This window comes from Panthera uncia, chromosome X (genome assembly GCF_023721935.1).
Source record: "Panthera uncia isolate 11264 chromosome X, Puncia_PCG_1.0, whole genome shotgun sequence".
Taxonomy (NCBI): domain Eukaryota; kingdom Metazoa; phylum Chordata; class Mammalia; order Carnivora; family Felidae; genus Panthera; species Panthera uncia.
Window position 1 is genome coordinate 52264720 of NC_064817.1, and position 26385 is coordinate 52291104.

The 26385-nt window shown below is 37.7% G+C and overlaps 1 protein-coding gene across 1 annotated transcript in view; it reads right to left on the reverse strand.

The window, feature by feature from the left end:
- The window catches only part of OPHN1 (oligophrenin 1), a 530949-nt gene that overhangs the window by 230047 nt on the left and 274517 nt on the right, over window positions 1-26385 (reverse strand). The window contains exons 7-12 of the mRNA XM_049643254.1: window positions 23861-23971; window positions 20943-21047; window positions 18957-19086; window positions 16313-16413; window positions 12308-12402; window positions 1468-1546 (exon numbers count right to left, since the gene is read on the reverse strand). Of these exons, the coding sequence (XP_049499211.1) occupies window positions 1468-1546; window positions 12308-12402; window positions 16313-16413; window positions 18957-19086; window positions 20943-21047; window positions 23861-23971 (621 nt within the window). The remainder of the gene's footprint in view (window positions 1-1467; window positions 1547-12307; window positions 12403-16312; window positions 16414-18956; window positions 19087-20942; window positions 21048-23860; window positions 23972-26385) is intronic.

A 26385-nucleotide genomic window follows, 5' to 3' on the forward strand; every position in this document is an offset into this window, starting at 1 on the left:
AAAAGAAAACTTTCTGCATATGTGTGTATACCCATGGATATTTCAATGAGAGAGATTTCTGTTCTGGGAAGCCCTTGCTGCCACTTTTATAAACAAGTTATTTGTGAAAAGTCTAGCATAATCGAGTTGTTAAGGATCCACATTCAGTGGACCCATGTTCTATTATCATTCTCCACAAAAAGCCATCTGCATCCTTCGATCTTTAAAACTTAAAGGGAGAACAAGTTCCAATGACGGAATTAAGAATAAAATGTTTCACTGAGCCTGCTACCATCTTCCTCGAGAAACATCATAGGCATGCAATAGTTAAGCTCCAGTCTTCTGGGAAGGAGGGAGGAGCAACAGGTCATGGGCTACTTCCTGTATGACAATCCTCATAACACCCCTTCTCTCTTTGCTACCTTCTTGGTTGCTATAAGTACATTCTGAAATCTGTGCACTTCTCTTTAGTTTCCAGGGCACTGAGGAGACACAGAAAGAAAACCTTGGAGTATTTCCCCTCTTAGCACATTTTTGCCTTGAACAAAACAAAGATATTAGACTGTACACAAATACTATGGAATCTCAGTAGCTTCACACTCATTCTTTATCCCACTTCCATTCATTCAATTTTTCAAAGCAACTCTGTGAGGTAGATAGAATAGAGATGATTCAACCCTTTTCACTGAAGAGAAGAAAACTGAGTCTCAGAGAGATAGAATACCTTGCCCAAAGTCACACCACCACTGATGGCACAACTGGGATCCAAATTCAGGCTTTTGTAAATCTAACGGTAGGAAGCTAATATTATTTCATACACCACTAGAAGAAATTTACTTGGAAGATACTGAAGAAAAAAAAACTCTCTTCAGGAATTTATGACTCTTCAGATTGGTCTTTCTATGACAATCACTAAACCTTTTAAGGTATTGCTTGTCCTCCTGTGTAACAATGTTCTAAATGGAGTGGTACATCTTGGGATATAGGATGGTAGCACCATCTTCTCCACCAGCTATACCTTTAAAGAGAATAAGCTGACATGGAAATGTAAAATAGGGGCAGCAAAACCCTTTTGAATAAAATCTTAATAAATCCTTATTCACAGTTATGAAAATTATTTTCCACCTTTCTATATGAACACATTAATTTTATAAACTGACAAAAGGGCTTAATTTTCTTTAAGAAGATCTTGTAGGCACAGCTGCATAATCTAACACTGAAGCAAGAAGCTAAGAAACCTGGATTCTATCTAGGCCCAACTTTTATGTCTTTTCAGATAGTAATCCTAGAGAAGTCCCTCATCCTCTATGGAACTCAAATTGCCTTACTTTTTAGACAAAAAATGTTGAGTAAACAATTCCTTCTAACTCTAAAATTTTGAGTCTGAAGATCTGACTCTTTAAATGTCCTAGACCCACTAGTACCACCAAGGGTACTCATATATTGGACTATATTGCTAAGTTTCTACAGTGTCCTCACGTAACTTACAGGTTCTTTTCCATCCATGGCTTCCATCCATAGCCTTCTGTTAGCTTCCGAAAGAGCTTGCAAAGTTATGGTTCCTGGCCTATAGAAAAAAATGACAAGTTAAAAGCAGAAAACTCACCTAAAAAATGGAACCTGGTTCTACCAGGAACCTTATAAAGCAGCTTAGAGAGGCTGATCTAGGGTCCCTATCAGCCCTGGAAGGTGTCACACCGAGCAGACACATATAGAATTCCAATTTTTCAAAATCTCCTTTACTCAAAAAAACAATGGAACATTTACAAAACAGTATCTTTGGGAACCCTGGAGAAGGTGGTATCTTGGCAGCCTCATGCCAGGGTCAGGCAAGGAAATAGAGTCAGATGTCAAGACACCTCACCATTATACATACTTAAATTGGCTCGATTGCACTTGAGCCTAACTGTGGCTCTCTCTGCCTTTCTCTCTTGGAAGCTGGAAGTTTGTTCTGGGCACTAGGAATAAGCATGTTCAGCCACAAAAAAAGATGTCTGTGCTACTTCCACCACCTATGATGTCAAAGGAGTATTTCTAGATGGAAATAATTCAACATGAACACTGGCTCAGTACAGGGAGGAGGGCTTTTTGCTGACTTAAGCAATTTTATGACTAATAATAACTAATAGTTATTGAGTGCTCACTATGTACCACATTCTGTTCTAAGTACTTTATAGGTATTAATTCATGAAATCTACCAGGAACCTTATAAAACAGGTACTATATAGTAATCCCTATTTTACAGAAGGGGAAGCTGAAGCACAGAGCTCTTAGCTACGTTCACACAGTGGGTAAGTATAGAGCCAGAATTTGATTTTAGGAATTCCGGTCCAGCAGTCTTTCTTTTCTTTCCTTTTCTTTTTCTCTTTCTTTTTCTTTTCTTCCCTTCCCTTTCTCCTCCCCTCCTCCCCTTCTTTTCCTTTCCTTCCCTTTCCTTTCCTTTCCTTTCCTTTCTTTCTGCCATCTTCTTTCTTAACCACTATACCACAAGGCTTCTCCATGGAAGATGGCCTCAAAACCATTTTTTGGTATTTATTTGTAGGCTACCTTTAACCAGAGATACTCCAAGTTGATATACTCTGTATGGCCTTTTTAGACCTTCATGACTAAACTGGGAATTGCAGATTGGACATATCATTGCAAACATAAATCTTCCTCACATTATCTGTGTATCTGCACCATTATGAGAAACTGGTTCCTCTTGTTCCTTCTATGTTAAGACTCTCAGAGTCACAAAATGATAAGAATAATGTCAAGAGAGCTCAGAAAGCCTGGAAAAGTAACTTGGGCTCTATGGGCTTCAGTTTCTGTATCCATAAGGGTGTCAGACAAGATGAACTGGAAGGTCCTTTCCAGTTTTGATATCATAGGATTCCTATTCTATCTTCCATTCTTTTATTCCATTAAAGTACATTTTAAAAAGGAAAGTCTCCAAGTCTTTAAGTCAAATCAACTGAAAACCAGGACTTGGCTTTGGGAACTGGATTCTTTCAAGTTTACCTTTCTCTAACAAATAGCCAACCTTCTGGATATATTACATGGGGATAGAAAGTTTAGAAATAGTTTTGGAAAGATAGGAGCCCAGCTGAATCCTGAAGGCAAAAAGAAGGAGAACAAGTAAATTGAGAACTGACTTAAAAGCAGACAGTGTAGATCAGGTATGATATTAATCCCATTCTGGAACTCAGCTTCCCTATCTGGGAAATCAAAAAGCCAGTGTGTGTCTTCCCTTAACTGTAAAGAGAAGCTGAAATAATAAATAAGTAACTATTTAAGAAGCATTTGAAGATTCTCAGGTGATACAGAAAGTCAAATTCAAAGAATAATCATAAGAACAGGATGACAAAGTAGAAAGAACATTGACTTCTAGTCCAGGCTCTTCCATTGACTATCTTTATTATCTAAGACAAATCCCTTGCGCTCACCAAGGTCCCAGTCACTCAATCTGGAACAAAAAGGTATATACAGCATATGTGCAGTATAGTGTAATGGTTGAGTGTGGGCTTGGAGACTAAAATTCCTGGATTCCAATCCGGGCTCTACCGTTTGCTAGCAGTGTTACCTAAGTTGCTTAATTTCTCTCTGTCTCCTTGTATTCCTTTGTGAAATTGTGAAATACAGTCACCTCATATGACTGTAGTGAGGAATAAAGGAAATTATACAATTTCAAGGGCTGAGAATGGTACCTGGCACATAGAAGTTACTCTGCAAATGTTAGCAGTTGTTGTTTGTTATTGTTATTATTATTATTGCACTTCAAGCTCTATGAGCTATAAGTCTGTGGTTTTAAATACTGGCAGCAAAGCTAATTAAAGAAAAAAGTTATCCTCTATTCCTTAGATAGAAAAAGGGACTCAAAGAGCTCTTTGCTCTCTGTGCTTCAGGGACATGAGTACAGGTACCCAATGCCTGCTGGGACTTTATTTTTTATATCAGATTTACTAGCCACTAAAGCAGATGTCACATCCCTCAGATAACTCCATGTGCACACATGTACCTCATCACCTGTTCGTTATTTCATTTGATCCTTTATTTCACAGCATATTTATTCTCATTCTAAGATGATGTAGCAAAATTAAAAAGAACATGGACTTTGTAAACCTCTAAAGAAGTGTTTGAGCTCAGCCTTGCCACTATGTGACTTTGGGCAAGTCACTTAATGTAGTCAAGTCTCAGTTTGCCCCACCTGTAAAATAGAGGAGGGATTCAATGACTGAATGTTTTTTCTGTGCCCAATATGTGGTAACTTAAATCACAGACACAACAAAACTTTAATTCCTGGGTTCTAGTCTAAAAATTCCTTAGTGTTAGGAGTGGGAAAAATACATTTAAAAATAAACACCAAATATTGTACCTACCATGAGCCATGCATAGTACTAGGTACAAGATATATGAAGATAAACTGGTCCCAGCCCCTAACCTCAGGGCCAAACTGTCTGCAACTGCTTTGTGTATATGGGAATATTATTTGCAAGAAGCTTGCAAATTTAAGCTGAAAGGGGAATCAGAATGAAACTAGACACACATAAAAAAATTTAATTTCTTTTAAGCACCTTGATGTTGCAGAGCCAGAGACACTAAAAGTTCATGAAAGAGAAGCCACAGGCAATAGTCATTTTCCCCAATAAATAGTATAGTTCCCCCTTCCAACTAGACCTGAAGCTATTGGAAAAAATGAGTGACGTCTTTATGGTTACCAGTAACAATGTTTACTATCACAACCATCTTTGGTCAGGACCATCCATTTTTAAGAAAGAAATCACATAGATTAAAAAACAGAAATTTCAAATGTGGAAAAGGACTTCCTACTTTTTTCCAGACTGAAAAAAAGAGCCCTCATCTCTTAGTCTAATCTTTATGATTCCAGTCACTGATAATTTTGTTCATATGACACTGTAATTCAAACTTCAAGCCCCCTTATAGGAATCTGACCATTTTGTTAAATTCTATTCTATTAAGCAGTAACAAAAACATAGAAATAATAGACCAAAATAACACATAGAAACATTTATTCACTGAATTTTAGATCAACTTCCCAACTATATAACATGCTTTTCTCCAAAATACCTCCAAATGCGGATACTTGGGGGAGGGAGGGAAGATGGCAGCATAGGAGGACAGTGGGCTGACCGCGGGTCCTGCCGATCACTTAGATTCCACCTACACCTGTCTAAATAACCCAGAAAACCACCAGAGGATTAACAGAAGGGAGTCTCCGGAGCCAAGCGCAGACGAGAGGCGCATGGAAGAGGGTAGGAAGGGTGGCGAGGCGGTGCGCGCTCCACGGACTGGCGGGAGGGAGCCGGGGCAGAGGGGCGGCTCGCCAGCCAAGCAGAGTCCCTGAGTCTGGCAGGCAAAAGCGGAGGGGCCTGACGGACTGTGTTCCGACAGCAAGCCCAGCCCGACTTAGCGTCTGGGAGGTCATAAGTTAACAGCTCTGCTCAGAAAGCGGGAAGGCTGGAGGACAAAGGGAGGGAGAGCTGCTGAGGCCCTGGACAACAGAGCTCAGTTTGGTGGGGAACAAAGGCGCTCACCAGCGCCATCTCCCCCGCCCATCCCCCAACCAAAATCCCAAAGGGAACCAGTTCCTGCCAGGGAACTTGCTCGCTCTGCGCAAACACCCAACTCAGGGCTTCTGCGGAGCCAAACCTCCGGCAGCAGATCTGACTCCCTCCCGCTGCCACAGGGCCCCTCCTGAAGTGGATCACCTAAGGAGAAGCAAGCTAAGCCTGCCCCTCCTACCCCCGTGCACCTTGCCTACCCATCCCAGCTAATACGCCAGATCCCCAGCACCACAAGCCTGGCAGTGTGCAAGTAGCCCAGACAGGCCATGCCACCCCACAGTGAATCCCGCTCCTAGGAGAGGGGAAGAGAAGGCACACACCAGTCTGACTGTGGCCCCAGCAGTGGGCTGGGGGCAGACATCAGGTCGGACTGCGGCCCCGCCCACCAACTCCAGTTATACACCACAGCACAGGGGAAGTGCCCTGCAGGTCCTCACCACTCCAGGGACTATCCAAAATGACCAAACGGAAGAATTCCCCTCAGAAGAATCTCCAGGAAATAACAACAGCTAATGAACTGATCAAAAAGGATTTAAATAATATAACAGAAAGTGAATTTAGAATAATAGTCATCAAATTAATCGCTGGGCTTGAAAACAGTATAGAGGACAGCAGAGAATCTCTTGCCACAGAGATCAAGGGACTAAGGAACAGTCACGAGGAGCTGAAAAGCGCTTTAAACGAAATGCAAAACAAAATGGAAACGACGACGGCTCGGATTGAAGAGGCAGAGGAGAGAATAGGTGAACTAGAAGATAAAGTTATGGAAAAAGAGGAAGCTGAGAGAAAGAGAGATAAAAAAATCCAGGAGTATGAGGGAAAAATTAGAGAACTAAGTGATACAATAAAAAGAAATAATATATGCATAATTGGTATCCCAGAGGAGGAAGAGAGAGGCAAAGGTGCTGAAGGGGTACTTGAAGAAATTATAGCTGAGAACTTCCCTGAACTGGGGAAGGAAAAGGCATTGAAATCCAAGAGGCACAGAGAACTCCCTTCAGACGTAACTTGAATCGATCTTCTGCACGACATACCATAGTGAAACTGGCAAAATACAAGGATACAGAGAAAATTCTGAAAGCAGCAAGGGATAAACGTGCCCTCACAAATAAAGGGAGACCTATAAGACTCGTGACTGATCTCTCTTTTGAAACTTGGCAGTCCAGAAAGGATTGGCACGAGATCTTCAGTGTGCTAAACAGAAAAAATATGCAGCTGAAAATCCTTTATCCAGCAAGTCTGTCATTTAGAATAGAAGGAGAGATAAAGTTCTTCCCAAACAAACAAAAACTGAAGGAATTTGTCACCACTAAACCAGCCCTACAAGAGATCCTAAGGGGGATCCTGTGAGACAAAGTACCAGAGACATCACTGCAAGCATAAAACATACAGACATCACAATGACACTAAACCCGTGACTTTCTATAATAACACTGAATGTAAATGGATTAAATGCGCCAACCAAAAGACATAGGATATCAGAATGGATAAAAAAACAAGACCCATCTATTTTCTGTCTACAAGAGACTCATTTTAGATCTGAGGACACCTTTAGATTGAGAGTGAGGGGATGGAGAACTATTTACCATGCTACTGGAAGCCAAAAGAAAGCTGGAGTAGCCATACTTATATCAGACAAACTAGACTTTAAATTAAAGGCTGTAACAAGAGATGAAGAAGGGCATTATATAATAATTACAGGGTCTATCCATCAGGAAGAGCTAACAATTATAAATGTCTATGCGCCGAATACCGGAGCCCCCAGATATATAAAACAATTACTCATAAACATAAGCAACCTTATTGATAAGAATGTGGTAATTGCAGGGGACTTTAACACCCCACTTACAGAAATGGTTAGATCATCTAGACACACGGTCAATAAAGAAACAAGGGCCCTGAATGATACATTGGATCAGATGGACTTGACAGATCTATTTAGAACGCTGCATCCCAAAAAACAGAATATACTTTCTTCTCGAGTGCACATGGAACATTCTCCAAGATAGATCATATACTGGGTCACAAAACAGCCCTTCATAAGTTTACAAGAATTGAAATTATACCATGCATACTTTCAGACCACAATGCTATGAAGCTTGAAATCAACCACAGGAAAAAGTCTGGAAAACCTCCAAAAGCATTGAGGTTAAAGAACACCCTACTAACGAATGAGTGGGTCAACCAGGCAATTAGAGAAAAAATTAAAAAATATATGGAAACAAACGAAAATGAAAATACAACAATCCAAACGCTTTGGGATGCAGCGAAGGCAGTCCTGAGAGGAAAATACATTGCAATCCAGGCCTCTCAAGAAACAAGAAAAATCCCAAATACAAAATCTAACAGCACACCTAAAGGAAATAGAAGCAGATCAGCAAAGGCAGCCTAAACCCAGCAGAAGAAGAGAAATAATAAAGATCAGAGCAGAAATAAACAATATAGAATCTAAAAAAACTGTAGAGCAGATCAACAAAACCAAGAGTTGGTTTTTTGAAAAAATAAACAAAATTGACAAACCTCTAGCCAGGCTTCTCAAAAAGAAAAGGGAGAGGACCCAAATAGATAAAATCATGAATGAAAATGGGATTATTACAACCAATCCCTCAGAGATACAAACAATTATCAGGGAATACTATGAAAAATTATATGCCAACAAATTGGACAACCTGGAAGAAATGGACAAATTCCTAAACACCCACACGCTTCCAAAACTCAATCAGGAGGAAATAGAAAGCTTGAACAGACCCATAACCAGCGAAGAAATTGAATCGGTTATCAAAAATCTCCCAACAAATAAGAGTCCAGGACCAGATGGCTTCCCAGGGGAGTTCTACCAGACGTTTAAAGCAGAGATAATACCTACCCTTCTCAAGCTATTCCAAGAAATAGAAGTGGAAGGAAAACTTCCAGACTCATTCTATGAAGCCAGTATTACTTTGATTCCTAAACCAGACAGAGACCCAGTAAAAAAAAGAGAACTACAGGCCAATATCCCTCATGAATGTGGATGCAAAAATTCTCAATAAGATACTAGCAAATCGAATTCAATGGCATATAAAAAGAATTATTCACCATGATCAAGTGGGATTCATTCCTGGGATGCAGGGCTGGTTCAACATTCACAAATCAATCAACGTGATACATCACATTAACAAAAAAAAAGAGAAGAACCATATGATCCTGTCAATCGATGCAGAAAAGGCCTTTGACAAAATCCAGCACCCTTTCTTAATAAAAACCCTTGAGAAAGTCGGGATAGAAGGAACATACTTAAAGATCATAAAAGCCATTTATGAAAAGCCCACAGCTAACATCATCCTCAATGGGGAAAAACTGAGAGCTTTTTCCCTGAGATCAGGAACACGACAGGGATGCCCACTCTCACCGCTGTTGTTTAACATAGTGCTGGAAGTTCTAGCTTCAGCAATCAGACAACAAAAGGAAATCAAAGGCATCCAAATTGGCAAAGATGAAGTCAAGCTTTCACTTTTTGTAGATGACATGATATTATACATGGAAAATCCGAAAGACTCCACCAAAAGTCTGCTAGGACTGATACATGAATTCAGCAAAGTTGCAGGATACAAAATCAATGTACAGAAATCAGTTGCATTCTTATACACTAATAATGAAGCAACAGAAAGACAAATAAAGAAACTGATCCCATTCACAATTGCACCAAGAAGCATAAAATACCTAGGAATAAACCTAACCAAAGATGTAAAAGATCTGTATGCTGAAAACTATAGAAAGCTTATGAAGGTAATTGAAGAAGATATAAAGAAATGGAAAGACACTCCCTGTTCATGGATTGGAAGAATTAATATTGTCAAAATGTCAATACTACCCAAAGCTATCTACACATTCAATGCAATCCCAATCAAAATTGCACCAGCATTCTTCTCGCAACTATAACAAGCAATCCTAAAATTCATATGGAACCACAAAAGGCCCCGAATAGCCAAAGTAATTTTGAAGAAGAAGACCAAAGCAGGAGGCATCACAATCCCGGACTTTAGCCTCTACTACAAAGCTGTAATCATCAAGACAGCATGGTATTGGCACAAAAACAGACACATAGACCAATGAAATAGAATAGAAACCCCAGAACTAGACCCACAAACATATGGCCAACTCATCTTTGACAAAGCAGGAAAGAACATCCAATGGAAAAAGACAGTCTCTTTAACAAATGGTGCTGGGAGAACTGGACAGCACCATGCAGAAGGTTGAAACTAGACCACTTTCTCACATCATTCACAAAAATAAACTCAAAATGGATAAAGGACCTGAATGTGAGACAGGAAACCGTCAAAACCCTAGAGGAGAAAGCAGTAAAAGACCTCTCTGACCTCAGCCGTAGCAATCTCTTACTCGACACATCCCCAAAGGCAAGGGAATTAAAAGCAAAAGTGAATTACTGGGACCTTATGAAGATAAAAAGCTTCTGCACAGCAAAGGAAACAAACAACAAAACTAAAAGGCAACCAACGGAATGGGAAAAGATATTTGCAAATGACATATCAGACAAAGGGCTAGTCTCCAAAATCTATAAAGAGCTCACCAAACTCCACACCCGAAAAACAAATAACCCAGTGAAGAAATGGGCAAAAAACATGAATAGACACTTCTCTAAAGAAGACATCCGAATGGCCAAGAGGCACATGAAAAGATGTTCAACGTCGCTCCTTATCAGGGAAATACAAATCAAAACCACACTCAGATATCACCTCACGCCAATCAGAGTGGCAAAAATGAACAAATCAGGAGACATAGATGCTGGAGAGGATGTGGAGAAACGGGAACCCTCTTGCACTGTTGGTGGGAATGCAAATTGGTGCAGCCGCTCTGGAAAGCAGTGTGGAGGTTCCTCAGAAAATTATAAATAGACCTACCCTATGACCCAGCAATAGCACTGCTAGGAATTTATCCAAGGGATACAGGAGTACTGATGCTTAGGGGCACTTGTACCCCAATGTTTATAGCAGCACTCTCAACAATAGCCAAATTATGGAAAGAGCCTAAATGTCCATCAACTGATGAATGGATAAAGAAATTGTGGTTTATATACACAATGGAATACTACGTGGCAATGAGAAAGAATGAAATATGGCCTTTTGTAGCAACATGGATGGAACTGGAGAGTGTTATGCTAAGTGAAAGAAGCCATACAGAGAAAGACAGATACCATATGGTTTCACTCTTATGTGAATCCTGAGACACTTAACAGAAACCCATGGGGGAGGGGAAGAAAAAAAAAAGAGGTTAGAGTGGGAGAGAACCAAAGCATAAGAGACTGTTAAAAAGTGAGAACAAACTGAGGGTTGATGGGGGGTGGGAGGGAGGGGAGGGTGGGTGATGGGTATTGAGGAGGGCACCTTTTGGGATGAGCACTGGGTGTTGTATGGAAACCAATTTGACAATAATTTTCATATATTAAAAAAAATAAAGTTTTTGAAGAATTTTTGAAGAATTAAAAAATAAATAAATAAATAAAATAAAAAATAAAAAATGGGCAGAAGACATGAATAGACATTTTTCTAAAGAAGACATCCAGATGGCTAACAGACACATGAAAAGATGCTCAACATCACTCATCATCAGGGAAGTACTAATCAAAAGCAAAATTAGATATGACCTCACACCTATTGGAATGGCTAAAATTAACCACATGGGAAACAAGTGTTGTGAAGGATGTGGAGAAATGGGAACCCTGTTGCCCTGTTGGTGGGAATGCAAACTGTTGCAGCCACTCTGGAAAACAGTATGGAAGTTCCTCAAAAAGTTAAAAATAGAGCTACCCTATCACCCAGAAATTGCACTACTAGGTATTTACCCAAAGGATACAAAAATACAGATTTGAAGGGATACATGCATCCCAATTTTTATAGCAGCATTATCTACAATAGCCAAAGTATGGAAAGAACCCAAATGAATAAAGAGGTTGTGGTGCGTGTGTGTGTGTGTGTACACCACATTATACACACACACACACACACACACACACACACACACATAATGAAATATTACTCAGCCACCAAAAAGAATGAAATCTTGCTAACTGCAATAATATGAATGGAGCTAGATTGTATTATGCTAAACAAGATAAGTCATTGAAAGACAAATACCACATGATTTCACTCATATGTGGAATATAAGAAACAAAACAAATGAACATATGGGATGGGGGAAAAGAGAGAGGCAAACCATAAAACAAGAATCTTAACTATAGACAACAAACTGAGGGTTGCTGGAGGGGAGGTGGGCAGAGGGGATGGGTTAATTGGGTGATGGGTATTAAGGAGGGTACTTGTTAAGCACTGGGTGTTGTATATAAGTGATGATGAATCACTAAATTCTACTCCTGAAACTAATATTATACTATATGTTAATTAACTGGAATTTAAATAAAAACTTCAAACTACAAAAAAAATTAAAAAAATGAATTTTTGTATGCTGTCCTTGCAGCATCACCAAATGTTGACCTCTGCATATCTGATAGCAAATTAAATCCTAGGAGTGATTTATTCTACCTAGAGTAGGTGAGGTGAAGCTGATTGAAGTTTCCCCAGAGGGAAACAGCTCTGGGCCAGGTCTAACAGGGATTCCTTCGAATGGCAGCCAGAAGAGCCAAGACGATGATGTCATGAACAGATTTTCTCACTTTCATCAATAAGAGATGACAAAGGAAAATAAAAGATCTACTCAGTCTCAGTATCTATCACATGGGGACATTGCCAATTCATACAATCACAGCTTACCTTTCATTAGTTTCTATATCAAAACAGAACCTTTTGTCGATAGACTCTGTCTTCCTCCTCACGCAGTACTTCAGCGTTAAGTCCAAGGGCCCCTGCTATAAGAGAAGGATTAATAGCCAATTTGAAAAAAAATGCACAGAGGCTTCTTCTGCCTCCTTAATTATCCTTAGGGTCACTTGGAAGGCATCTGTCAGGGCAGCAGGAGCAATGTGTAGTCTCACTGAGAACAGTAGTTGCAGAAAGGCGGCAGATGGTTTCTTCCTGCTCTAATAATTAATGGCTGAGACCAGGAGAAAATGCTCAGGGTAGATGACTATTCTTTTCCAAGCATGGTAGATTAAATAGAAAGCTCATTACACATTAACATAAGGGGAGTATTGGAGAAATTGGCTGACCAAAAGGCATTAAGTGTACCAAATAAGGTAGGAAGTGGCTTTATGAAACCCTCCTTCCATTAAATTGGCAGATAGAGGAGAGAAGGCAAACATTTTCATTCCCCACCTCCAGACTCTTCAGGAAGACAGGAATCACAAAAGCAATCTCTCCAAAGATAGATCAGGGAGTAAGCAAATTTGAGTTATTTCTCAAAGTGCATTTGTTATTTCATACATGAAGAATAGTGTAGCCCCCCTTAGTTTTATGGACACTTAATAAGGCCATTGAAATCCACTCTGTTCACAGATTAAAATCCCCCAGTCCCATATTGTTCGGTTTCCCTCTATTATCTCAATAGAGACAACGTAGTATAGGAAAGAGAAGCAACATTTATCCATTACCTACTATGTGCCACATATTATCCTAGGTGCCTTCAAACCAACTTTCTTCATAACAACCCTTAGAAAGAACTGAAGCTCAGATAAAATGACTTACCTAAAGTCACGCGAGTCGGTATAGTGATAGTGGAAATAGCAATAAACTAGGAAGTCCATCCCAGTTATACCATTTAGTAGCTTGCAACCCAGGGCAAATCATTTCTGTCACTGAATCTTAACTTCACAATCTATAAATGGGGATAATGCTAACTAAACACCTTGTTCCCACCAAGTCAGAAACACTTCCCAAATGCCAGGTCTGTGTTTAGGTACTCTGCCCTCTAAACTGGACCATAGAGTTGATCCAGCTGATCAAAAAAGAATTCTTTCTCACTGGCACACTCAACCCCCTTTCAGGCCTATCTTTTTGCTGCTCCCACACTATAAAAACTCAACCTGAATTCATCCTTCAATCTGCCTTCCTTACCCCAGTACTGAGGGGATCAAACATTACTAGCCTTTTAAGAGGACAGTAATTAACAGTATCATATACTGACCCTCCCTCTTTAAACTCATCTCCCTCAGGTTCAGAGGCATCATGGCTCCTTGGCCTACACCCTGCTTACTACTTCAGGTTTACTTCTAGCCACCCCAATCTGTTTTATGCCCCATCCATGCATAAGTACTCTCATTTCACACATATGTCATAGTCTTTCGTGGCTCCATAACTGCAAATAATGTTTCCTCCACCTGAAATGACTTTATCTATATTCTTTGCCTGGAAAAACTCTTAATTGTTCTACAAACTGCAGTTCAGCTTTCATTTCCTCCAAAATTCTTCCCAATCCCGCACACTGTTCACTATGTGTTTTCTGCATTATTTATTTCCCCAATTGACTATGAACTCAAGGGGATGGACATTTTATTTATCTTTATCTCTCTAGCACCTAGTGAAGAATTACTGCTCCAGAAATTTTTATGAACTACAGTATTATTCTTGTCATTTTTCTGACAAGTAAAATTATATTAAGCAACATTATACAATTTACTTGGGGTCAAAAAGCTACTAGGCCACAGAGCTCAGATTTAAACCCAGTTTTTGAAACTCAAAATACAGCACTCTTTCCTCTTACCATAACTGCCTGACAGGGAAATGATGGGGATCTTCTAAAATAGCATTTAGGAAGATAATTCATAAAGTGAACAGAACAACACAGGTGGAAGGTGATAGGCTGAACTAGCAGGGAACACTGGCAAGTACCACAGTCAGAAAGAGGGTTAATTCCTCTATCTTCAAACTGAACTAATAAAACTTCACAGGGATGCTGAGAAAATAAATGAGGCACATGGCAAAAAGTGTCTAGCTCAGTGCCTGGCACACAGTAGACATTCAATAAATAGTGGATTATATGGTGTTATTATAGTCTCACTTACTCGTATGATTTACCTTTCTAAAACACAAACCAGTAATAGGAACCGACAGAACTGAAAAGAAGAAACCTTTTTCAACTTCATTTTATGGAAATTCAAGTTACTACTTACCTCCCTTTCCTTCTAAATAGAGAACCCAATTCCTCTTCCCACTCCGTAAGGAATCCCATATTAAAACTGCTTAGGCTAACACTACTGCAAGTTTTGCAAGCAGCCTCTTAATGAAACGGGACGAGGAAAAAAGAACTAAAATGAGAGCTTGCACTCATCTGCTAGGAGGATATGAAAGTGGCATCTACTGCTTCTGTCTTGAGCTTTCCAGTATGTGCCTGAGCAAGAGAGAAAAGGCCTAAATGAGCTTACTGTCTAAGAGAGTAAAGTTAAAGGCTGGGATCTGGAAAGTAATGTGTGTAGAAAAAGAAAAGGAAGAGACCACAGGACAATGCTTCTTATAAGTACTAGCCAGTCAGATACATCAGCTGCATTCTGACAGAAATGGAACAAATTCTGTGATAGTGCACCAGATAAATTTATTGAAACCATACTGAAAGGTGCCTTGGCAGACTGGAAACTAAGGAGAGTTTTGGAATCATGAATGAGTAACTGGCCTACACAGAAGCATTGGATGAGGGTTCTGGAAATCCCATTTAGTACACTTCATTAGAGGTGATTTTCATCTCCAATACACATCCAAAACAGAGAACAAAATTTTTGGTTAAAGACACAAAAAAGCAGTTTTCAAGAGCCTGCCACCAAATCTCAGACCTCTCTAATTTTCTGTGGACAAGTAACACAAGAGAGATCTTCCATGGAAACCAGCAGCAGTGGAGAAAAATTGGCCCATTTTTTCTCCAAATTTCTGCCTACCTCAATTGCGTCTACTTATACCACCAAGGTCCAGCATTAGTAAATGGACCTTGTTTCATTTTTTAAACAATTTGTAAAGAACAGAAATCCTTAAAAACCCATGCATTAACACCCAGTTTGGGAGGCAGTTTAAGGACACATTAAACTACTTTTAGAGTATGAAACGTTTGTCTATCAGCTTTTATCTTAATAAACCCTTGAGTGAGTGTGTGTGTGTGTGTGTGTGTGTGTATATTTCCAAAGCCTCTACAAATACAGGCAAAAGTGAGATGACAGAATAAAAATTTTTGGCTGTGTGGTCATTATATTATATTATATTATGTTATATTATATTATATTTTATATTATATTATACAGTATAGTATGTAATATATAAGATTAAGTTCTTCCGGTAGGTAAATATCTTCTCAGTATGTTAAACTCATCTTGACATTTTAGGGAATAGGGGAAGGTTTGGAGGACAGAAGAAGAGGCATCGACTGCTTAAATATATCTGAACATTACATAGAATATGGGGTATAGTTTATTCCATTATTCCAACTTTAGGAAACAGACATATTTATCTAAAAAAACAATTTTGGAAAATGATATTTTAAACACTTGCTATTTAAAGGAATACTACAGTAGAAACTTATTAAAAGCAAGTAATACTATCCTCCTCCAATTCATCCATATCCTTGCAAATTTTCTTGTACAATGTGACAGGCACTTTTAATAATTTAATAAATGATCTTAAAGAGTATAGGCACTTTCAGAAAGCTTGACATAATAGATATCATTTTACTCAACTGAGTAGTATCTGGTCCAATTCAATCTTAGGCCAAGAAGAACACACAGAGTCATGATTCACATGACAGTGATGAACTTGATTCTTTGGCACTAAGTCAAGGTATACTCTTTTCTGAGATGCAGGCACAGATGCATTTCAAAAAATATGGCACACAAAAGAACTGACCTGCTTAGCACCTGGCTTCTGCTCCATAGGTGTCATGGTGAGCGTTTTGGTCTCTTTCTCATACTGGCAGTAATATTTGACCCAGGATATTCCCAAAGCCCCTACAATGATAGGCAAAAGTGAGCTGGCAGAATATATTTTTAGGCAGTATGGTCAATACACTCCTAAGATGGGAAGGGTGTACAGTCTGCTCTTCATAGTCATAGTGTTTCAGATCCAGCCCTAACCCTCCCCTGAACTCCAGCAGCCCTGCAGTGCCATCAACACACAGAACGTATGGAGATCCTAAAACTCATCAACTACTTTCCACATTGGCTCTAGCTTGCTCCAAATCACTCTCCTTGCCATATCCCCTATGAATGCTTCTACTACTTATCCTATTACTGTATGAGTTGGATACAACTGTAATCTTCTGCTTGTCTTTCCCTGTAACCTGCCATTTGACTGGTGGTTGGGTTCTGTCCATTCTATTCCTTATATGTCTCTCTTCCAGCTGCTTCATCCTCTCCATCCCTTTTAGACCTGAATTAGTTCAGGACACTATGGCTGAATTACTTTTAATGTTTTATTAAGTATTTCAGACAAAACAAAAATTCACTATTTCTCCACAATTAACCATGTCAGTGGTCTTCTCTCTGATTTCCCCTATCTCTGATCACTCTTTTCTAGTGCATTCTCCACTCTTTAGCTAAAGGAGTATTCTTAAAACACATATCTGTATATCATTTCTCTTATAAATCATGCATGGCTTTTCCACCATCTTTAAACTCAGGTTGGCCCACAAAATCCTTCATAATGTGATATTTACCTTTCCTACTTTGTCTTTTGCCACCCTCTATGGTCCTGTCTCATTGAATTACTTTCAGTTATCAAACAAAGAGTTGGTCATGTATTTTTAGTCCAAATTTTCAAGACATGTTTAAGACTGAATGGGTCACCATTAATAATTACAAAAGGATTACAGGTATAAACCAGGGTTATTCTTGGCAAACCAAGAACCTGAAAATAGATTACATCCTCACATACCTCTGTGCCTGAGTAACATGCAATGGTATATACATGGAAATTTCTTCCCCCTTTTTTTGCCTATCAAACTCCCACTCATAATTCGAGTTCTAATTCAAACATTACTTCCTCAGTGAAGCCCTTAGATATATGCCCCAAATGCAATGCTCAGCACATTTCCTTATAATTCTTGACATAGTTGTATATCTTCCTCCTCAGACTGTGAACTTGAAGGCAAAAATCAAGATTGATTCAGTTTTTAAAATCCCCCAGTGCACTGCACATTGTCTGGAAAAAAAGGATGCTCAATAAATATTCAACTGAGTAGCAATATCATATCCATTTGACAAATTAGAAAACTGGAGCTAGTTGATATTATAGCCAAGATTGCAAACTCATTATTTCCACCTCTTTTATAATATAGCAGTAGTTCTCAACCAAGGGAAATTTTGCCTCCCAAGGGACATTTGGCAACGTCTGGAGACATTTTAGGTTGTAGTACCTAGGGAGTGCTATTAGAATAAAGTGAGGACAGGGCATAGATGCTGCTAAACACCCTAAAATGTATATGATCCACCCCCCCTCCCCAACAAAACAAAGAATTACCCAGCCCAAAATGTCAATAGCACTGAGATTGAGAAATACTGCAATATAGAGTTGAAGGGATACATCTGAAAAGTGGAAGAACACATCTTTGAAAAATATCAAAAGTTAATTTCTCAAAGAGAGGAAAAGCATGATAATATCAATGCTTAAATGCCATGTTTTGTGAATTGCAGTAGTTTTTTGCCACTGGTAACATCTGAGTAGCTTCTTCTTCTTACTTCTCAGGTAAAATAATTATGGGCAGGGCTGAAATCACAGGCTTTGGGAGCACTGGGTCATAGTTCATAAGGAAAAGCAAACAGCATATGCAGGTTTTCATAATGTTATTTAGGAGGTAGGAAGGCTTGAATCTTCTGCAATATTCAGTAAGTGGATAAGTTAACTCATTTTCCTTGGTCAGCAATGAACAACTGTCATCCCATTGAAATCACAATGGTTGTTGTTTAGTGCTTTAAGAGCAACCATGTGCTTCTAAGGCAGTGAGAAGTATAGAGTATAGTGATACGAGCATAGGTTTTGGCATTTCACAGAATGGAGTTTACTCTTAGGACTGTTACTTGATAGTTGGCTGACTTTCAACTAGTGATCTCTCTAAACCTCAGTGGCCTCAAGTAAAATGGGTATGATAAGTGGTTTTAATGATCAAATGAAATAGTGTATTTAAAGTACTTAGCACCATGCCTGCCTGGCACATAGCAGGTGTAATAAATATTATTTTTCTGCCTCTTTTCCCTTACCACTTTTTCCCCCCCATCAGAGCCATCAGAAGGATTAAACAATTAACAATCCCCATTTTGAATCACAGAGAAAAACCTTAAATCTTATCATACCAGACCCTTTGTAAGACAAATTCCTAACCTCCCCCTCCAACTTCCCCTTCATTTTTTTTTTTTAATCCACTATGTCCAGACTATTTTCCAAAGAGGTGTAGCTGTCAGGGGTCTGTGAACAATATAGGTTCCTGGAGTTTGGAGAGTGGCAAGTAGGTGACAGTCTACTGAAACCCAATGGGGATCCCTATATTCCCACACACATTTCTCTTGTGTATAGAGATAGCCTTCGATGGTTGGCTGTCCTGGAAGTTTGCATGTCTGGGGAGCTTCTTTCATCCTTTTCTTAAGTTCTTCCATCTCTTCCCGAGTACTGGAGAAATGATTTCTTGTCTGTTAAGACATTATCATCATAATTATTATCATTATCACCATTATGATATGATATTATGATATCACCATTATCACCATTATCATTATCACCATTATCACCTTATTAAAAAGCATTTATTGGTCAGAGATCCAGTGCAGAGTTTTCTTGGTTTTCATTATATGCTACAACACAGCAGAAAACAAATGTTGAACGGCATAGTGACGAGAAAACAATTTTATGGAGTGTAACAGTACTAAAGACTAAAAGGGAAACAGAAACATAAATAATATAACAATAAAACACATGTGGGAGACTTTTATTTTCTAATGGGAATGACATAAGGCTCCAATAAACAAGGGCTCTTAGAATTCTGAGCACCAGACTGACTTTCACTTTACAAGAAGGGAGACTATAAAGAAGGTTCCCAAAGATAATATTATCATGGCAACTTTTACGTTTTGCCTCAAGTAAAGTTACTGCCTATTTGACTCTGAATCAAATTCTAGCCATTAGGATAAAATACATGACAATGTACTCTTTGAAGATAGATCAACTGAAAAGTTATGTTTTCATATTCATGAAAAAAAAAGCTAATGGTAAGAAATAATATATGTACAACTACACAACTAAACACAATAGCAAAACACTGTTTGAAATATGGGTAAGAAAATCACTAGAGATAGGTCCTTAGCATCTAGCCTCAAGATTGTTATGTCAGTCAAAATGGTGATCTGGGCTGCCCTATCTTTTTGGGCCTACTCTACTGATCATCCTGTGAATGAATTCATCATATACATAGATACAAGGGGTTTTATTAAATTCATACTTCTCAATTTCTTTTTTGAGGAAGATTCAAATGATTAACCTGGTTATAGGGATATTTTATAAATCCAAAGACATGGGCTCTCACATTCTGGTGAAGGTGAGTACCCAGCAAAAAATTTAAAAAAACTACTCTAAGTCAAGATCCTCCTAAACAACCAAGTGAAGTTTATGTCCACTACAACTTACCAACCTATTTCATATAAAAATACTCTGTAAATTTTATGCAATGTAACAACTAGTCCAAAATCACTATCTCAGTGATGCCTTCTCTAACTGCACCAGGCAGTCAATGTTCTACTTTCTGTGCTGCTTTAAAAATTTTGGTCGTAACACTATTGAAACACTTATCACAAGGAATTATGATGTGTTCCAGTGTTTATGTCTCCTTCATGCAAGAAACTGCATGTACCCTGAGGAAAGAAAAACTAACATGCATTATTATGGTATGTCCAGTGTCTTGTAAAATGTCTGGCACAAAGTATATATTATATACATAAGTATTCATTAAATGTAGTTAAATAAATGAATGAGAAAAAATATATATGTTACAAAGATGGGAAAACTGTGCCTATGCCATCTATAAGAACTAGCATTTGAAAGAAGGTGAATAAAACCTTTAGATATAATTTATTTAACTCTAGTATTTAATGAGAAAAGGAAGAGAGGGGAAAATGGACATTTGTGGTCATAAAACTCTTAAGTGTCTAGACCAACACGGAAGTAGCATAAGACCTGTGCTTAAACAAGCCCATAGCTGGTTTCTGATCTGGAAGAGATGTGGTAAATTAGCAACATTTAATAAATATTGGATAGATAGAAGTATTAGTGGGTGGAGGGGTAGGTTTGAGCAACAATAAGCCTCAAAGACTGCGGAGAGTTGAAACTGAAAGAGCAAGAACAGTCTAGCGCACAAAAATATTTGTGACCCATACCAATATGTCCTGACAAATTGGCTAGACTGCAATAAACTGGGATTTCAAGGTTAAAGTTATTGAGGCTAAAATCCAACTGGAATGTGGGGACAGGTGAAGAAACCCACATGCAAACTCACATTCTGCAAACTGAGCTGGAGCTGCTGTTTGTATGGGAGAAAATCCTGTGTGAGCTCTACAGTCAAGCTGTTGGAAATGAAGAGGCTATGAAGAAAGGCCAAGACCTAGGGAAAACATGTAAAAATAACTTTATCACCAGCATCTTCTCATTATCAAATAAAGGAAAAAGAAACACGGAAAATAAATTCCATAGCGTTACACGGTATAGTGTTAAAAGTAATCATGAAAACAAAAACAGGTGTACATAAAGCCATTCTCTTATTAGGTTAAACATTTACACTGGAATTAGTTCCAGAAAATAAGAACTACCAACAAATTTGTTCATTCATATCCTTTTCAGATAGCATATAAAACCATTCATAATTTGGATAGTATGGGAATAGACTGTGTCTTTTCTCTTTATATCTTCAGAATTGTCACCGAGTAGGTGCTCAATTAATATTTGTTGAATAAACAGATAAGTGAATAAATGAATAAAGTAAGATTCTGTACCTTAATGAAGACTGTCATAATGCTAAAATATTCACAGAGTGTGAACCCATTTTTGAGTTAGAAATGTTTCAGGGGGGGTTCAGAATAAGACATACAAATTATCAATCAAACATTTTTAATGTGAAAAATATTCAACCTCAATAATCAAATACACATAAATAAAAACAAAGAAAATATGATTTCAGCTATCAAAAACAAACCTTTAAAAAATAATACTCAATTCTGCCAATAGTAAAGTGTAATAAGAAGTAGTAATAATTGTTCTATTCTTTTTAGAAAATAAACAGGTAGGTGCATATAAATATGCACACAGATAACACCATATGCATATAGACATGCATATATGCATAAATACAAAAACAAACTATATATATGTATATATACATAAATACATATAAAAACTATGTACATATACACACGTATGTGCTGCATATATATGTGCATGTGTGTGTGTATAAACGTATATGGGTGTGTATACCACATACATTGTCATATACATAATCTTTCTGTTTCTCTCCCAAGCTTTCTCATCTCAGGAAATGACACTACTACCCACTCAGTCAAGCCAGAAAGAATCATCCCTGATTTCTCTTCCACTCACATCTGAATCCAAATTGTGTCAGTTTTATCTCCAAAACATAGGTCTAATCCAGCCAATCTTTTCTTTTTGAATTTCCACCACCCTAACCGAAACCAACATCTTTTCTTGCCTAGACCACTGTAGTAGCCTTCTAACTGGTTTCCTCACTTTCACTGTTGGTCTTTTTTAAGCCATTCTCCACACAACAAAATCAGCTCATGTCATATTCTGTTTAACACTTATCAGTGGTTTTCCACTACACTTAGACTAATATCCAAACTTTTTACCATGCTTACAGGTCCTGTGCCTTCCTATCATACATTAATTACTTCCTGCCCCTCTCTTTTTCTATTGCCAGTATCTAGAGGCACTAATCTTTTCATTCTTCAAGCACACCATTCTTTCCTAACTTAAGGACTGTGCACATGTGTTTTTCTGTGTCTGGAGTATTATTTCTCCATTATTCATGTGGCCTCACCCTCTCTTTCTTTAGATCTTACCGTAAATGATACTTTCAGAGATCTTCCTTGACCATCTACTCTAAAGTAGCTGCCCATTCTTGTTATTGTTTTAGCCATTATCACAACTTACAATTAATTTTATTTATCTGTATCCTTGTTTCCCTTCTGTCTACCCAATACGAATGTAGTCCTTATAAAGAGAGAAACAGAGTCCATCTTATTAATTATAGAATACCCAGTGTTTAGCACAGTGCCAGTCATAAAAGTTCAATTAATTTTTTGTATAAATGAATACACACTTGATTGCATACATATATATACAGATATATACAAATGTGAGCACAGATACACGTGTACATAAATATACATGTTCATGTGCAAAACATATACATGTAAACACATGTTCACACATGTGTACACACACACCCACATATCTATAAGTACAAAGGCATACATAAATAGAGAAAGAAATACTGTAGATACACAGAAAACTTAGAAGGAAAATGCCACAATATTAACAGTGATTACCTCTGTTTTGGAAATTTATTATTTTTGTTTTATTTTTCCTATAGTTATTTTTAGCTTTTCTGCAATAAAAGTACATTTTTTATGCTAGAAAATAAAAGTTGTTAAAATTCCACATAGTTGTCAAATCAAAGCACATCACTTTTATGCTCAAAGAGATGTAAGTAGAAAAAAATAAAGAAGATAGAAGTAAAAACAGTACAGAAGTAAAAACAGTACAATAGGAAGTCATTAAGTGCAAGGGACATGAGCTTGTAGCACATTGACTGGTATGTGATAGGCCCTTTAGAAGCTTTATGAAAGCATGAGAGCAAGGAAGGGAGGAGAGCAAGATAAAATGAAGGGTGACAGAGAAATCAAAGGAGGGAGAGAAGGAAAGAGGAAGCAAAGAAAGAGAAAGAAAGGAAATTCATAGCTAGGGAGACAAAATGGGAAAGAAGGGACGCTTGGGTGGCTCAGTCGGTTGGGTGTCCGACTCTTGGTTTCAGCTCTGGACATGATCTCCTGGTTTGTGGGATCAAGCCCCACATTGGGTCTATGCCGACAGCATGGAGCCTGCTCGGGATTCTCTCCTTCTCCCTCTCTTTCTCTGTCTCTCTCTCAAAATAAATACATGAACATTAAAAAAAAAAAGAAAATGGGAAAGAAAAGAAAGGCAAGAAGGGGTGGTAAGGAAGAGAAAATGTTAGTAAGAAAGCAAGAACAACACAAGCTGGTGTGTCTATTTTCTTGACATTCATTATTAAGCATTAAATATCCTTCACCATCTTTGAGATTTCAATTTTATGATCAAAGTTCTCTGCATTTACCAGGAATTTGGTAAATATTTTTACACTATTCATCAACAGATAGAACTTACTGGCTCCACAATATTGAACTTCTTGGACTCCTGAACTTCCTGGATTTGATAAACATAATCAAGGGAGGACTCAAAGAAATTATGCCTCTCTTTGTCCACCTGGAGGTCTGCCTGTAGAAGAAGAGCAGCAAAAGTCACATAACAGCATAATCATTCACATAAGTCACTGCTTATGCACTCAACAGAATGCTAGAGCTAGGAAATAATTTAGCCACCAAGTAGTGATCTTACTCCTTTATTTTACAGATAGGAACTATAAGCCAAGAAATAAAAAGCGATCAATGGGAAACTTCTGGTTTCTGGTCGAACAATTAAAAAGCCTGCAAGTTATCATAACCATCCTCACAAAAAAACAATGCTGAACAAGTTGAAAATCACAACTTCTCTTAGAAACAACAGAGAATTGAAATCAGAGGGAAAAGAGCTGCCTCAAATATTGGATAGACAGGTGAAAATGGAGAATCAGAGCTTACAAGAGCAAAAGCCCCGAAGCAGAAACCCGTTGCTATAGCCGGTATCAGACTATCAGTTATTTAAGAACAACTCTATAAGGAAATCCAAAGACAACAGGGAAGACAGAAACAAAAATACCACAGGAAAGTTTGGCCTCTGAGAACAATATCTAGAATAAACCAAACATAGTCTAACAGCAAACTAAGTACAGCCTAACTCCTATCTATATAAACATAAAGCCTCATGCTAAAGACCTATTTACTTCAGTTCCTTTTACCCAGAACATTACATCTGGCTTTCAACAAAATATTACAAGTCATACAAAAGGGGAAAAGACAACAACAACCAGTTTGAAGATAAAAAACAAACATAAAAACCAAACAGATAAGGCAGAGATACTGGATGGTGGAATTACTAGACAAGAAATTATAGTGAGGGCTCTAATGGAAAAGGAGGACAATACACAAGAACAGATGAGTAATACAAGTGGAGATATGAAAGGTAAGGGAAATAATCAAAAGGAAATGCTAGAAATAAAAAACATTAGCAGAAATGAAGAATGCCCTTAATGGGCTTATCAACAGACTGAACAAGGCTAAGGAAAGGATCAATTAACTTGAAGATATGTCAATAGAAACTTCAAAAACTGAAATGCAAAAAGAAAAAAAGAATGAAAAAGATGGAGTAGTGTATTTAAGAGGTGTTGGACAATTATAAAAATGGAAGATACGCATACTAGGCTTTCTAAAAGGAGAAGAAAAAGAGGAACATAAGAAATACTTAAAGTGATGACTAAATTTTTTCCAAAATTAGACAGATAAGAAACAAAAGATTGAGAAAGCTTAGAGAACAATAGTATAAATACAAAAAAATTACATGTAGGCATATCATATTCAAATTGCACAAAGTCAAAGGCACAGAGAAAATCTTGAGAGAAGCAGGAGAAAACCTACCTTATCTAAAGAGGAGCAAGAAAAAGATTTCTCTTAAGAAACCATGCAAAAAGAAGAGAGTGGAGTGAGATGTTTAAGGTACTGGAATAAAATCACAAATTTATAATTCTGCATCCAGTAGTTATTTTTCAAAAGTGAAGAAAAATTAAAGATTTTCTCAAATAAAAATTTAAGGAATGTTTGAGGTAAACTTGTGACTGAATAAATATTACAAGGAGTTCTTCAGACAGAAGGAAAACTATATAAATGAGAAATGTGTACCAAAAGAAAGAAAAGAAGAGTACTAGAGAAGGAATAAATGAAGGTAAAATAAAATCACATTTTTTCTTATTTTTAACTAATCTTACAGATAAGAGTTTGTCCAAGATAATAATTGTAACAACGTATTTGGTGAATATAGATTATCAAATAGTGGAATGAATGACAATAATATTATAAGTGACTGAAGGGAGCAATAGGAAATATTCTGTTATAAGGTTCCTGTACCACACATGAAGAAGCATAATGTTATATGAAAGCATAAATGGATTAATTGTAAATGTGTATGGGAAACCAGAGTAACCACTAAAAAAGTTTTAAAAAGTATAAATCATATATGCTAGAAGAGGACATAAAAGGGAATCATACAATTTTAAGTTAAAAAAAGAGAAGGCAGATAAAAAATTAAGACAAAAATAAGCAAAGGGTAGTCAACAGTAACAAACATGGTAGATATTTATCCAACTATATCAATCACTTCAAAGGTCAATGGCCTAAGCACACCAATTAAAATGTAGAGACTGTTGAGAGTGCATGAAAAATAAGAGCCAACTATATGCTATGTATAACATATCACTTGAAATATAAAAGACATAGACTAAAAGTAAAGGTATGGAGAAAAAAATTCCATGCCAACAAGAATCAAAAGAAAGCTGGAATAACTATATTAATTTCAGAAAAAGGAGACTTCAGAGCAACAAAACCTGTCAGGGAAAAAGAAGCATAACATAATGATAATGGTAAATTCTCTAAGAAGATATTACCACCCTTATTGTGTAATAGGACATCAAAACATGGGAGGCCAAAAACTGATAGAACACCAAGGAGAAATAGGTGAACCCACAATTAGAGTTGGAAATT